The sequence below is a fragment of the Xiphophorus couchianus genome, chromosome 3, assembly GCF_001444195.1.
Source record: "Xiphophorus couchianus chromosome 3, X_couchianus-1.0, whole genome shotgun sequence".
NCBI classification, from domain to species: Eukaryota; Metazoa; Chordata; class Actinopteri; order Cyprinodontiformes; family Poeciliidae; genus Xiphophorus; species Xiphophorus couchianus.
The window spans coordinates 24252295-24267169 of NC_040230.1; the positions used below are offsets into that span (position 1 = coordinate 24252295).

The following is a 14875-nucleotide window of genomic DNA, read 5'->3' on the forward strand; positions in this document are numbered from 1 at the left end:
TGAAGTGACCGAGTGGATTCACTGTCCCACCTGAAAACATTTTCCTAATTAGGCACATTTTAATAGTGACTGTCGACAAACAGCAGGTGGTTTTCACTTGGTTAACTCAACAGGTGCCTCAGACACACGCAAACAGGCGCACTCTGCAGGAGGAAGAAAACTTGGATGTGGTCATTTCTTTGTAATGACATGAAAGCACTGACATTAGCTAAGTTCGTCGTGGGTGGAGAAAATAAAGGGGAAGCTGGAGACACTGGACCTATTGGTTTTGAGACAGAGAAGGGAAGACAGCTGTGACCAGACACTGACAGAGAGCAGTGGGAAAACAAGCGAAAGAAAAACTGAGGCTAGTACAGGTGAATTTAAAGGAGGGTGAACAGAAAACCACAGCAGGAGGAGAACATCAAGTGAAGTCATGGCACGTCATCAGCAAAGCTGCTGCTTTCTCATCATTCTGTGCGTGAGAGGTAAAAACATCGCTAATGTATTCCAGCGTTATCACATGACAAAGTCAGTGAGACTGTTACAGTTTGATGACTAACTCCTGAGTTATATTTTCATAGTAATGTAACACCTACTGTTTCTTCTCCAGGTGTTCTGGGTGGTGATTGGTCAGTTGTTCTCCCCTCTAGTCCCATTTGTGCTGCGGTTGGTTCTACAGTAATCTTCCCCTGTTCCTATGACTACCCACTTAACTCTGATGAAGTCCAGACAGATGGGCGGCTCTCCGCACAGGTAATAAAGGAGGCATTGTTTCTTGTAGCAGTAGAGATCACTTTCTGTGTAACCTTTCTGTGGTCAGAATAAGTAGATATCACCATGCCATGGTTCCTGTCAAACTCTAACAAAATAAACTGTTCTCATAAGCATCCTGGTAATACTTACTAATACTAATCCCCTGGTGGGGATGTCTAGATTGTAATCTGCTGCTCTTTATTAGACAGGAAGCAGTGAAAAGAAAGTTTTGTCTAAGATGTGGTGTCTCGGAGACAGTCGCTGCTTAACGAAAAGGTACAACACTCATCAGAGAAAAACAAAAATACATCACAGGGCTTTCTGCAAAAACACACAGTTTCTAAGTTTACGTGTCTGTATGTCTGTGTCAGCTATGTGTTCCACAGTGAAGGTATTTTACAGGATCCATCTTATCAGAACCGGGTGAAGTACCTGGGACAACCAGGAAGCAAGAACTGCTCTCTGAGGATTTCTAATCTCAAAGAGTCAGACAGTGGAACATACGTGTTTTACCTCATCACCAACCATAAGACGCAGAAGATGCCTCCACAGACTGGCGTGCAGTTCTTAGCGGCAGGTGGGCATATTCGCTCCATTCTGTAAGATGCATGACAAACACAGTTTAATATTATTTCAAGACAGTTTTATCCATCTGTTTATTCCTTTTCCTAACCTGGAAGACTTTGAATTTATTCTTCCAGTGGCTGTTGCTTAATGTAGGCCTATTGGTGAGTCTCACTGTTAGCGAACAACACAAGGTCCACAGTGTGTTTGGTTTGCCACAAAAACTGATCGCTGTTAAATAAAAATGAAAACAACTGATTGATAGATATTTATATCTAAAATATATGCAAAGCAGAACATTAGTATTTGTATTTTTGTGTTGACATGTAACCGTTTCCTTTTTGAAAGCTTTGACTCCTCGTGCTTTTCGCAGGAAGCAGAACTGAAACCCGCCAGTGGCTTTTTGACTTAATAATCACTATATATAAACCCCTGGCTTTGTATTACTTCAATAAAGAAAAACCAGCCAGAAACAAATGTTACAATGTTGTTGTTTTTTTAATTCAAATTACAGTATCAAACCCTGTGAAACCATAGGATTTAAAAACTGAAATTATCTCCTGACACAAAATGAGTCAAGTCCTGGTGGGAAGAACCGCTTTCTGCTTTTGTCTTTTTAACCACACAGACATTCCTGTCTAACTGCATGTAATAACAAATACATCTGTAAGTAACAGCTTTGTGGCTTCCTTGTTTCTAATGTTGTTTTCTCTAATGTTATAAACCTCAAGCAACATTTTTAGTCTGCATTTTATAGGTGGAGCCTAATCCTTGTTTTGCTGTGTGTAAAATGCAAGCCATTAATTTAGCAAAACTTCTAATTTATTCCAGAGTAGTAACTAATATGTTATCAAAATACACAAATGCTTCTTAAAAGATTTATTTATTTACCAAAAAAAAACTACTAAATAGAACTGATGATAAAAAAAAACATCTTAAGTGATGATATTGCCCTTCATTGTTTACGATTCTATCAAGTCAAAATTAATTAAATTTGCTGGGTACCTTTATCGTTATATAGGTACGCTCCTGAAACACGAGGTTCTTCATTCAGGTTCCTTTTCTCTCCTTTTTTGTCACTGCAGCTACATGCACTGCAGTTGCGGTCATGGCGAGTCCATCCCGTTTCGTCCTGGAGGGGACAGCCTTAAACCTGGCCTGTTGCAACCCAGCTGCCACTTCGCTAAGCCGCTTCACATGGTACAGTACCAAAGGTGCCAGGTTGGAAGGTGCTGGACCGGTGTGGAAGACCCGCAAAGTTACAACGGCTCATTCTGGCAGCTACTACTGCCAAATGCAGACTGGAGACGAAAAGCAACGCTCAAATGTTCTGGAAATCGATGTGCAGTGTGAGTGAAATGTAACTCTGAAACCAATCTACATCATATTTAATTGTACTGAAAACATGTTTAAAGATATGTTTGCATCTGTCCACTACTTGATTCATTTTTCATCTTCTTTAAATCTCGTGATATTTGACGTTAATGACCTTTAATGCCAACCTCCTGTAGACTCGCCTAGAAACATAATCCTCTCCACCTGGAGAGCGGAGAAGGATCATCGTGTGACTCTGACCTGCAGCAGTGAGGCCAACCCACTGGTCCTCACCTACTTTTGGTACCAGGGTGCAGCATGTCTCCCAGCAGCAGACGTAAGCTTTTATCGAGGAAGATCCACCCAGGCTACATTGACAGGAAGAGTCCCAAAACTCACCAGTGCCAACATCACCACGGAGGACGATGGGGAGCACTGCTGTGTGGCACGCAACAAACACGGCTTTCAGAAAGCCAGCTTGATTCTGCCCAGCTTCGAAGGTAGGTCAATGCAGAGCCTCAAGATCACATTCAAGGGATTTTTTTCCCCAAGTTCTCTGTTATGAGTACAGGATTCAGAGTATAGGACCCTTCAAAATGTGTTTTATCTTTAGATACTACGGCACTGTGGATTCAGGTATTGTTGGTATCATTTTTCCGCATGTCAAATTGAACTATCTTTACATGGTAATCAGCCAAATACGGCCAAATATTACCTTAAAATAACATCCATAAAGTTGGTAATGAGTTGCAACATAGTAGTGTTTACAATGCATCTCAAAAGTACTTATTATATTGAAAATATATATTTCAATATATTTTTGTGAGATCTCATGTGGCCGATTAACACAAAGTACAGTATATTTGTGACGTCAGAAGAAAATGCTTTTTTTTTACAAACATAAATCTTAGAAATGATTAAACACTTTGACACCTTGTTCCTATTGGGTTATACAGAGTTAGCAGCATCATGCTATGGAGGTGCTTTTCTTCAGAATGGAGTGATCTTAGAAGAAAACCTGTTGTAAAATACTAATGAGTCGGGCAGAGACGGATCCTTCAGCAGGACAATGATCCAAAACATACAGCCAGAGCTACAATTTAATAGTTTAGATTGAGTGAGAGTGGCCTAGTCAAAGTCCAGAGCTAAATCTAAGTGATAAGATGTGGCAAAATTTGGAAACCCATGTCCTATTTATACAATCCTGTGGGGTTTTACTTTCATTGGAGAGAAGAATAACCTTCGATTTCAGTCTCAAGATGGAGGGACGTGGTCTCAAAAGACCAGCAGCTGCAGCGTAAGATGTTTCTGTAAACTAGCCGGCTGAAAAAAAGCATGTCACTCTATTCAGACTTTTATTTGTAAAATAATTGGAAACTGTCTATCATTCTTCTTCCACTTCACAATCATCCACCATTTTGTTGGTCTGTCTCTTAAGATTCTCAATAAAACATCGAATTTTATTTTTGTATAATGTGACAAGACATTAGAGCTTCAGATGGTATGAATATTTTGTTAAGGCTCTGTGTATGTGTGCATTGAGTTCTCTGTAATCTTCTGCTCTTTGCAGTGGCCGACTCTCCAGAAAGGACAATTTTGGTGACTGGATTAACTATTGGGGTCGTGCTGGCTAGTGCTGCGTTAGCTGCCTTTTTTATGATAAGGTGAGTGACGTCTTTGCTCCTTTCACGATCATCAAGTCATATTAACAAGACCGGGACTGCTGCTTCCAATAAGCATCAGACATAACACAGTCCTATTTATAGACAGTATGGTTGTAGTTCTTGTCTGGATGAACAAAACAAATCAACTTTTGTGAAGGTGTGGCGTATCCAAAGCTATGCGTAGATGACCACAAGAGTTACAAAAAAAAGAGAGAAAAGAATAGTTACACTTCCTCTATAAATCTGTGTTTGTTCTGCTTTCAGGAAAAAGAAGAAAGCCAGAAGACAGCCAGACAGTGTCGCAGACACTGTCACAGTTGTCCTCACTGTTGTCCTCACTGGGACAACTGTGACAGAGTGAAGGAACTGCTTTGATTATGTGTGCCAACACACACGTTGGGTAACACAATGTTGAGACCTAATGGATGCATGAGATGTTGGATCATCCTGCCCTGTAAACCCCCCATATTCATAAAGTTACACAATGCAACCTATTTTGGGATTTTTGAAACAAAAAAGGACCAGAGTTTCCTAACCCTGGTCCCCAAAGCGCGCTGCCCGGCTTGTTTTAGAAGTGTCTCTGCTTTTACACACCTGATTCAGATCATTACTGTTCAGCAACAGCCCTTTAAATCAGGGGTGTCCAAAGTGGGTCCTGGAGGGCCAGCATCCTGCATGTTTCAGTTCTCTCCCTGGTGGTAGAAACAGCCTTCTCAGCATGTCAGTGTTCTCCTGAGGCCTCTAACGAGCCATCATTTGATCCAGGCGCGTTAAACCAGGGAGAGAACTAAAACACGCAGGATGCCGGCCCTCCAGGACCCACTTTGGACACCCCTGCTCTAAATGACGTTCCCTCTACGGAGGGCTGAAAGGGCCACAATTCCACCCAAAAAAATAAAATAGTAAATACAATTGGGAGATTAAATGAAAGCTAAAGATAGATATTATATTGAACAAATATACATATTTTACCCAGTCCAAGTGTTATCCCTTCCCAGACTTTACATAAACCAGGTGACTGTAAATAATTAAGTGGTCCTTTTAATTATTAAATAACTTGTCCTGACCTGGTATTTATCTGTATATTTTAAAGGTCTAGATGAGTTATTAGAAGTACTTAGATGTGGAAATCTAATTTCATTTTGAAAATAACTATGCAGCATATTAATTTATATGGGTTGTTTTTTGTATATCCATATATATATTTTTTACATGAATAGATATTTCTTTTACAATTTTTTTATGTTTTGCATTTAGGCTGATTTGGCCCATCATAAATGAATACTTGAAGGTGCAAATTGTTTGTCTCTGGGATTACTGCTGTTGATATTTGAGCTCAACATGCCAAATATCAACATGGCATGGCATGTGTGCCTAATTGTACTTGTAGCAAATTCATTTATGATGTCTTTTAAGTCTAGTTTCTTGGGACGTTGACTTTCTGTGGGAAGAAGAGTTAATTTTACTGATGTATGCATTACTTCTTTCTTTACTTCCTAGCAATTTCTTGCCCATGATCAAGTCTAATCATGAACCTTTTATAAAAAATATTTGTCGTAGTATCCTTCAAACCTTTTCTGTGCACCACATTTAAATGAACCTAGCATTTTAAACGTTACTTCATGGCTCAATACATTAAAAGTCAAAAGTTGTCAGTTATTTTTGTGTTGTTAGCGCAGTGCTCTTGATTAGTTCAAAAGATATTTAGGAAAACCTAAATATTTCATAAACAGACCTAAATTGAAATGATTTGTTGTAAAATGATGTCGGCTTGGACCAGTTGTATATCTGGTTTCGTTACTTTGAACTGCTAGCTCCTTGGAAACTGAATAATTTCTGTGTTTCACTATATGGGCGCTAATCTTTTTTTTTGTCAGTGGATAGCTTATAAGAAAACAGTAAACACATTTGTTGTATTTATTTCTTTATTAGAAGGAGTTTTAATCCTCACAGTGATCTAATGCATGGGTATTGTGAAGGAAGTGTTGGAAAAAAAAAACAGATGTGAATACAGGAAGTCCTCCACAGATCGTTACAGATGCAGACCACGAATGACATGACTTGTATAAGAAAGCTATTTTCAATTTCCTAAAGAGGCTCTTACTGAAAACCTGATGTTTCATGTTTAGTGTAATAATGATGACAGAAAACATGGTCATCACAACCACATAAAAAAACAACCTCACAGTCAGATTTATTTCTGTATTTAGAGTAAACTTTAGGTTTCAGATACTGAGCAGGGCCTGAAGAAGAGCGGGGCGAGGATGAAAACCTGCTTCCCGCCCAATCAGCTACAGGAGGCACTTGGATATTTTAGTGTCAGTTTATTTTTAGAAGAGGCTTTTCAACCAAGACTGATTATGTAAAGTGCTCTCTTTTTTTGTGTGAATGAAGTTATATTATCTGTTTTTTTCCCCCCCATTTCACCTTTTCCATGCAGTAAATTCTCATTTTAAACTCTGAGCTGCAGTACGCACATTATGGAAAGTACAACATGTCAAATAAATTAAAAATAAGAAAAATTAAAGGTGTGAAAGTTATGTGCGTTAAAAACAACACATTTGTGAAGCTGTAAAATTTCAGTGACCATTATAAACTATAATAAAAGATCAATCTTATCGGGTCTAATCGAGACCACTGGACAAATTTCTTAAATATTTCTATAGGAGAACACATAATAATTGGCAAAGTGACGGAACATTTTCATGCTTGCTGAGATATGCAGACATGAATTCAAACTCAAGGGGGCAGTGTTGCGTGTCTTAAAACTGAACCATTTCTACCAATGACTGCAGCATAAACCAATGTTTGAATTTAGCGTACAAATAACCAACCTACATTAAAATAAAAACATCAATATTGTTTGAAATAGCAAATATCCATTCTACGTTCAAAATCCATTCAATGTTGCAGAGAAAAAAGAAAATGCACAATGCAGATCGTCCATGCAGCTTAGCCAAGCGTCAGGAAGCATTTTCTGTCCACGTGTTGAGACTTGGCAGCGCAAAGTCATTTTGATTCCTGTCCTTTGTTTCCTTGCTCATGCTAGGGATTTTAGAGCAGTTGTTCTTTCATCCAAAAATCCCATTTTCATAGTCATTGCTGGTATTCTGAAGAATAAAGGAGACTAGATTAGGCGTCACATGACTCTGGTATCATTTCCTGTTTTATTTTTTTCAAAAACCTGTTCCTCTTCTCACCTCTTCGTTCTTTGCATGAGAACGAGACCGACACTTCCTTTAACAAGAAAACAAGAAGCTTCTATGAACAGAGTTTATTTTCTGGTGTCCCAATTCAGCAAAGCTACCAGAGCCAACTCAGAATGACGTTCTGCGTTACCTACCAGACCCAGATGAGAATCGGTGGCAGCACAAGCAGAATAATCACTTTAATTCCAATTCCAAGGACAATCAAAGGATGGACTGGGGGGGGAAAAAACAAGGAATAAACCACTAGAAATAATTAAAAGTAGCCACATATGTTTTAAACAAACCCCCAGTATCTTGAAGCTCTGAAGTTCAAATTAACATGAATGAATTAAAGCTGTAAGAATGCGAGTTCTTCCCTTCCTCCAGGATTCCTACCTGTTTCTTCCACCACCAGCAGCAGCTCAGCTGAACGGCTCTGGCCCGCGCGGTTCTGGGCCTGGCAGATATACGTCCCAGTGTGGGCCAACTCAACGGAGGAAATACTCAGCACCTGCCCTGAGCCCACCTGGAGCTCGGTGCTGGAGTTGGAGACGTCACTGCTGTACCACCAGGTGTAAGTAATTGCAGCAGGGCTGGCAGAACCTCTGCAGGTCAACGTCACGCTGCTGCCGACCAGCAGAGGGTCAGAGCGGTTCACCTCAACGGATACGTTCAGCGGAGGATCTGGAGAAAGAACACAACCGTGGTTCCAGTAAAAATAGGTTGATAGTACATACACAGTGTCATGCAGAAGTAGTCATACTATTTGAAGTTTTCTTTTACATTTCATCACATTTCAACTACAAGCCTCATTTTATTTTATTGTTTTCCGTGACTGTCAAAGCAGCACATAGTTGAAGTGGAAGGAAAATGAGAACTTTCACCCCGTTTGCAGATCTTTTAAAGCCTAAAATAGGTTTTATTCCAGGATTGTCCAGTATTTGTTCCACCCATTTTTCTATCAACCCTTAACAGCTTCCAAAATATCCCCACAGCACGCTGCTGCCACTACCATGCTGCAGCATGGCTAAGGTGCGTTCGGGGTTATGTACAGTATGAATGTCTTTTTAATATTCTTCCAGATTTGTGGTGGACAACAAATGATTGCCCCACCTGAGATTAGATGTTTAAAGCTTTGGATATTTTTCAATCATTTGTTTTTAAACATTGCCACGTCTTTCTCCTTGACCTGTCTGCTGTGTCTCTTGGTCTTCTTGATGGACTTTGTTCATTGACGTTCTCCAACAAACCAAACAAATTTGATATTGATTAATATCAAATGTATTCATCTTGACGTAGCATCATTATAGTGCTTACACCAAACATCCAGAGCCACAGGATCTGATTGCGAGGATTTTAGCCCCTCAAAAGCACATGAATAGTTTCCGGTATCTGTAGTCTGAGCCTGAAACGTTGGTTCTGCCACCGGACGTCCGTCTCTGAACCAGATTATTTTGCCGTTTTGGCACTCTGTCCGACAGTCAAGGGTCACGCTGTCTCCGAGTCTCACTCTGTCGGGGTGTATGGTGGCTCTCAGCCCTGGAGATCAAGCAAAGACAAGACTTACACCACAAAAAGACATTCAACCTGAAAACAGAAACCTGAGAACGTAAATCTGCTTTACCTGTGACAGAGAGAAACACTGACGTCTTACTGCGCCGTCCAAACTTATCTGTGTCAAACCAGAAGTAGTAATATCCAGTGTCGTTCTCCTGCAGGTCACGCAAAACCAGGCTGCAGTTGTGTGCATGATCACCTTGATACTCAAAGCGACCATTATATGACGGAAGGCCTGAAAGCCTGACGCGTTTCCAGACGCCATTTTGATTCATTCCTCTGTCCCATGCGGTCCCTCTGACGGATTCCTCGTCTGGGTAGCTGTACGAACACCTGAACTCCACCGAAGACCCCCTCAACGCACAAATATTCGGGTTCTCAAAGGTCACCGACCAGGCAGCACTCACTTTCTCTGCTAGTAAAAACACAAAATAAAACTTGTGATGACCGTTTTTAAATCATTTATAAGGTCCTGGGGAAAAGAAACTCAATTGACTTGAAAAAATAATACGCCCCATGATTCAGCAGAACAGCCTTCAATAGCAATAATTTATAAAGTCGTAGTTTTTGGTATGGCTTCATTGGACTCTTTCATGTACAGTAAAAGCAGTTAGCAGCAGGTGTTGCTACTTTCCCTCTTAAACTCTATAAATGCATCACAGGAAACAAACAAACAAAAAACAAAGCATAAAGAAAAACACACTTCCAGCCTTATGAGCCAAGCTTTGTGCTTGAAGTTCATTTCACTTGCTTGTTCCCCCCCCTGAGCCAAAAATCATTTAAATAAACATAAAGCTAATTTAACATGACATTCAGAGCATTGCATGTGGGAACACTTTACACAGGAAGAGCATTTAAATAAAAAATATCACATCAACATTAATTTTGCAGTGGGAGGTATGTGTGATGATGCATTTGTAGATATGAGAAAAAAGAACACTTTTCAAAGTGTTTCCAAGCCTAAAGTGAAACTTTGACAGAAAACAACGAAACTGAAGAGCTCCCATCACCATGGAAACGCTGCACTGTTGCAATAAAAGGTAACAGTTCATGTTGAGGCTCAAACAGAAAACGCAGCTCCTCTTCAGTGTGTGTTTCCTAGCGTTGGTGCTTGATTCACAGACTGTATTTAACATATTTAACCTGGAATCAACGTTTTGAACAAATTCTTGGTCTAAGTTCAGAAATGATCAAACATTAAGATGAGCCTTAAGAGGTTTGCTGCTCTTGCAAATGTAAAAGATTTTCAAGTAGAAATAATATTTAGAATAACTATATATTTACTTACCCTGCTGCAGCAGAAGAAGTATCAGCACTTGAATCATGTTCTACAAGAACAAGAAACTGAGTTGATAGTTCATTTCTCAAAGCAAGCTGTAGTGATCGGGCCAACCCACGGCTGCACAGCACTTCTAGAAAATAAAACAGATTTGAAGAAGTTTTAGGTGGAAGTTTGTCACAAACATGATCAGTAAGCATTATGTAAATCAGCCAGGATAGGAAGGGAGGAGTTTGTTTGTCCCTGATCACATGGTGAGTTTGAACCAGAATCTGATATTTAAGGTGAAATTGGAGAATAAAGAATGAAGATCATTGAATGTCCTAAGAGATAGCTGAAGAGCTGATGGAGATCAAATGGGGGCTGCTGATGTTTCTAGGGTGGTGAAGTTTCTTAAGTCTCCCGTTAAAAGAAAAAAAAAGAAAAGAAAAACAACACGGTAAACTTGAGTTTTGTTTTGTTCTTCAGTTCCTAAAACAAATTTCCTTAATTATTTTTCCTCTTGTGGTGTTTGAGATGTAATAATCTCTGTCAATGACATAGCAGGATCTTGAACGCAGGAGGTCTCAGTTTCAGCATGGATGACTGGAGTCAAAACCATCTTTCATCTTTCACTACTGAATCAGAGTATTTTTAGAGTCCTATTTGTTTTTCTACTCCAACCGTTTTAAAGTGGCTGCCCATATGCCACTTACCCCCATTCTGTGACATTACAACTTCCAACTTCAGGATGTCGAATTGGGATTTTAGAGCAGTTTGAACCCCGTCTCTCAGTTTTCCCAGCCACCCCTGAACTCATCGCTTACTCTCTCCATGATTCCCAGACTGATCACACCTGATCTGAGGCGTGTACAGCTCACCTGTTTTCTCCTGCCCTCTGCTGGACTCATCTGCAGCCCAGTCTTAGCGTTCCAGAAATTAGCTGAAGTCTCTGGACTTTGACTGGTCCATTCTAACAAGCGAATACTCTCTGATCTAAGTGGTTTATTTATTTTTTTGCAGCTACTACACATGTTTCCTCCAGTGTTTCCATTCATGACAACCATCTGCTCAATAGCGTGAAGCTTGTTTCTCATCTACTCACGTGAAAAGATGCCTCCACCTGAGCCGTGGCTCTCTGCAGCTCCTCCAGGGTCGTCTTGGCTGCATCTCTGATTAATGCTTCCACGTTCAGTCAGTCGACCATGTCTTGATACGTTTGCAGTTGTGGCACACTCTTCCTGTTTTGATGTGTTGAACAAAACATTACGTAACCTAACCCTGCTTTGACCTCTCTGCTGCCGTCCTTGAGCTTCATTAATTCCAATGAAACTCCCAATAAAACACATCGAAGTGTAAGTCAGAAATACTAAGAAAAAGTACAAGGGTTGCAAAAACCTTTAAAAGTCGATTGGGCCACACATGTTGATAGCTTGGTTTCATCAGCGGGCCTCTTAGCTTGGTATTTAGGAAAATGTTTAGCTTGTTAATTGTCAAGCGAATTCATCTTCCCTTCAGGCTGCAGCAGGACGATGAACCTGCTGAACAAGCACGCTGGAGGTGTTTATATGGAGCACTGTTGATGTTGGAAGCAAATAAAAGTGAAATCTTTTCTTGGCAAACATGCATGTGGGCACTAATACAAAGGTTTTTCATGGAAGGTTTTTCTATTTTCATTCTCGAGAGAACAAAAGGTTTTGTGATGTACTTTTGAGCGACGCAGAAAGGAAATGGAGAGCTGAGAAAACGTAAACATTTTTGACTGCGTAGCTTTTCTTGGTTGAAAAGCTCCACAGCTGCTCGACCTGTTTGCTGTTCTCAGAAATCTGCCCGGCTCGTCAGGAACTCTTCCACATTCCTCCAGGTGCCTCGGTCGTCTGACGTTCCTGTCTTGCTGGGGACAATTGAAGAGACCAAGGAAGTTTAGGCGCAGAGGGAGACACGAGGCGCGCCGGTTCACAGAAGCATTTGCATTCGGTGCATTTGTGAGGTCAGAAAAAAAAGAGATTATTTTTATATCTGTAAATAGGGAAGCTGTCTTCAGAGCTAGGGAGGAATTTGTTGTGTAATCAGATTTCTCTTTCTTTATCTGGTATTTAACTAGAATGTATTTGTGCCTTAATGTAGAAAGAAGGAAGCCAGGCTATAGTTTTGTTTTGATTAAGCCTTCAGCAAAAGCATTTATGTAACATTATGAGTACCTGAATGTGTTTTTAAATGTGATTCTACCAACAGTAACTTTGCGGCTGTTAATTATAGAAAATGAGTTGATGTAATTCATATTGATTAATGAATTTACAGTATCGGTTTTAATATTTTGGGATTTACTGAAGTAAAACCCAGTTCATTTAAGTTTATGCCAGGGAGGGTTTGAGTTGACAGAGGTGTCTAAAAACGCATACGTGTCGTCACAATGTCTAGCTGCAACATTTTGGCAAACAAATGTGAAATTTATTGCCGTGTTGGTTATTTAATCTTTATGAAAAGAGCTGTGTGCATTTTTCTAACTCGCCCAGAGGTTATCTGTAGGGAATAAGAGAAACTAACTGAGTCAAGCAGAAGAAATGGCAGAGAAGAGAAAAGTTTCTCAGATCTGCTGGCTGCTCCTGGCGGTGCTTCAAATCACTGCACCTTCTTCAGGTAAATAACAACACAAACGTAACAGACGCTTTAGCAGCTGCCTGCACTGAATGCTTTGCATTGTGTGCGTTGAATTTGAGGCATAGATGTTATCACCGCAGCAGAAGTAAAGAGGTGACCTGGCATTTTTCAGTCTAAAGACTCATGGTGCAGAGAATCTTCATTATTACATGTTAAAAGTAACGTTAGCAGTATGTTACATTTAGTGAATAAAGTGCCAACTAGACTGTAAATCACAGATTATTATTAAGACAACATGTTTGACACAACGAAGCCAAAAATTATTCTTATGCCTTAAATTATTATTATTTTTTTTTTTTTTTATGTTACCAACATGTTTCTTAGGACTGGAACTAAATGTTTTATTTTTAAAGAGTCCCAGCTTAAATATGATGAGGACCTCAAAAAACTTGAAGCTCTTTTGTCCTTTTGAAAACAGGCAAAATAAATTGTTTGGTGAATACAGGTTCTCATTGTTAACATGCCGATTTTCCCCCCCACTAACTATTAAGATGGATATCAATCTTCTAAATGTCATTCTTTAAAATAAAATGTTAATTAGTTTGTTCTTTCAAACCCAATCCTGAGTTTGCATTTTATTTTTCTTTGTGCTCGTCTCGTTTCTCCTCAAAAACAAATTTCTAGTTTAAACAAAAATTCAATTCAAATGCAAATCTGCAGTTGCATTTCAGATGTTTCAGCATGTTTTGTTGTTTTTTTTAATAGAAAAAAACACCCTTTCACCCTATTTTGATGTGCTTCTTTTGTTTTTAATCTTCACCTGCCTCAGCACAAGACGCCACGACATCCTCGGCAAACTCTACCGACACCTCAGCTCCAAAGAAGATCTCTGGCTATCGGACTCTTCCGACTGATGTCAGAGTGGCCGTGGGCGAGCCTGCAGAGTTCAGGTGTGGAGTGCCTGAAGCCTCCAAAAGCCTCACATTCACCTTTTACAGCAGCCATGGAAACTACACTCTCTCCTGCCCCAACGGCAAGGTGGAGGACATTCCCCAGGTGAGACGGTCACGACGTTGAAGCTTTTAGTTTACCTCGTACAGTAAAGGTAATCTCTTCAACTGCGAGCTTTTTCTTCTGCCTCTGTCGCCTCAGGCTCCGTATGGGCGTTGTGAAGTGAAGGGTGGTGAACTGGTGGCGATTTGGACCCTCAAAGGAACCTCCTACTCTGACAACGACACGCTGGTCGTTTGTCATCAGTCAAACGATCCAGAAGACTGCTCCGCTGTCCTACATGTCTATGGTGAAATCAGGAACCATTTTGTGAATTACACATTGCACATGTGATGTGATCAGTCGAAATCATTCTGCCTAAACTTCTTCACACCTGCCTGCAGATAAAGGTGCCAGCTATGCTACCCTCGTTGGATGTGTGATCGGAGGATTCTTTGGGGTCCTTTTGATTTTCTGCCTCATTTTTCTCCTGATGCCAAAATCCATGACGATTCAGAACTGCCTTGGTAAGCAGTGACTTAATGTTTATGTGGCAAATGTAGAAACAATAACAACAACAAAAAAGAGAGCAATCTGACAAAATCTTAAGAACTGATGCAATATGCAAAATTGTTGTTTTTAGATGAAGAGGACATCATCGATGACCTGGACTCAATCGTAAAAGAGTGAACCAAGAGAAAGAATCGAAACAAAGCTCCATTCATCTGCCAGTTTTTACTTCTAATTCCAGTTGAACCATGTTATACAGATGATATTGGCTTGTCTCTACCTGCTGCGCATCTTCCTTCTACATTCAGTCATTGGATGACGGCCATCATAATACTAAAAATACTAGATAATACTGATGAGCATTGAGTCACTTAAATGCACTACCACAACCTTTCCACTTGAGGGCAGCACTTTTATGAAGACAGTCTAAACCACAAAATGCAAACCATGAAACACAAGTTGCTTTTTTCTGCACTAATATTGGGGATGTGAAT

General features: G+C 40.1%; 3 protein-coding genes across 6 annotated transcripts; 2 read left to right on the forward strand and 1 right to left on the reverse strand.

Annotated features, from left to right (window-relative positions):
• Positions 1–325: 325 nt before the first annotated feature.
• Positions 326–6197, forward strand: LOC114141603 (sialoadhesin). The gene is made up of 9 exons (XM_028012242.1): positions 326–467; positions 593–735; positions 941–1011; positions 1107–1312; positions 2385–2648; positions 2811–3113; positions 4184–4277; positions 4542–4929; positions 5094–6197. Exons 1-8 carry the CDS (start codon positions 416–418, stop codon positions 4636–4638), a joined length of 1230 nt encoding a protein of 409 aa, XP_027868043.1. The 5' UTR covers positions 326–415; the 3' UTR covers positions 4639–4929; positions 5094–6197.
• A 389-nt stretch (positions 6198–6586) lies between these two features.
• LOC114141604 (sialic acid-binding Ig-like lectin 10) lies at positions 6587–11799 on the reverse strand. 2 transcript variants are annotated; one of them, XM_028012244.1, is made up of 8 exons: positions 11386–11799; positions 10311–10434; positions 9090–9434; positions 8783–9004; positions 7862–8149; positions 7621–7699; positions 7478–7514; positions 6587–7387 (listed from the first exon to the last, which is right to left on the reverse strand). In XM_028012244.1, the coding sequence occupies exons 2-8, from the start codon at positions 10345–10347 to the stop codon at positions 7349–7351; spliced, it is 1047 nt and encodes a 348-aa protein (XP_027868045.1). In that variant the 5' UTR covers positions 10348–10434; positions 11386–11799; the 3' UTR covers positions 6587–7348. The 2 variants fall into 2 exon arrangements, with proteins under 2 accessions (XP_027868045.1, XP_027868044.1); XM_028012243.1 differs by having other exon boundaries at positions 9090–9437; positions 11386–11795.
• A 305-nt stretch (positions 11800–12104) lies between these two features.
• Positions 12105–14733, forward strand: LOC114141607 (uncharacterized). 3 transcript variants are annotated; one of them, XM_028012248.1, is made up of 6 exons: positions 12105–12270; positions 12810–12920; positions 13711–13937; positions 14034–14199; positions 14276–14398; positions 14515–14733. In XM_028012248.1, the coding sequence occupies exons 2-6, from the start codon at positions 12845–12847 to the stop codon at positions 14559–14561; spliced, it is 639 nt and encodes a 212-aa protein (XP_027868049.1). In that variant the 5' UTR covers positions 12105–12270; positions 12810–12844; the 3' UTR covers positions 14562–14733. The 3 variants fall into 3 exon arrangements, with proteins under 3 accessions (XP_027868049.1, XP_027868047.1, XP_027868050.1); XM_028012246.1 differs by having other exon boundaries at positions 12106–12270; positions 12797–12920; XM_028012249.1 differs by having other exon boundaries at positions 12114–12270; positions 12797–12920; positions 14034–14181.
• Positions 14734–14875: the final 142 nt, after the last annotated feature.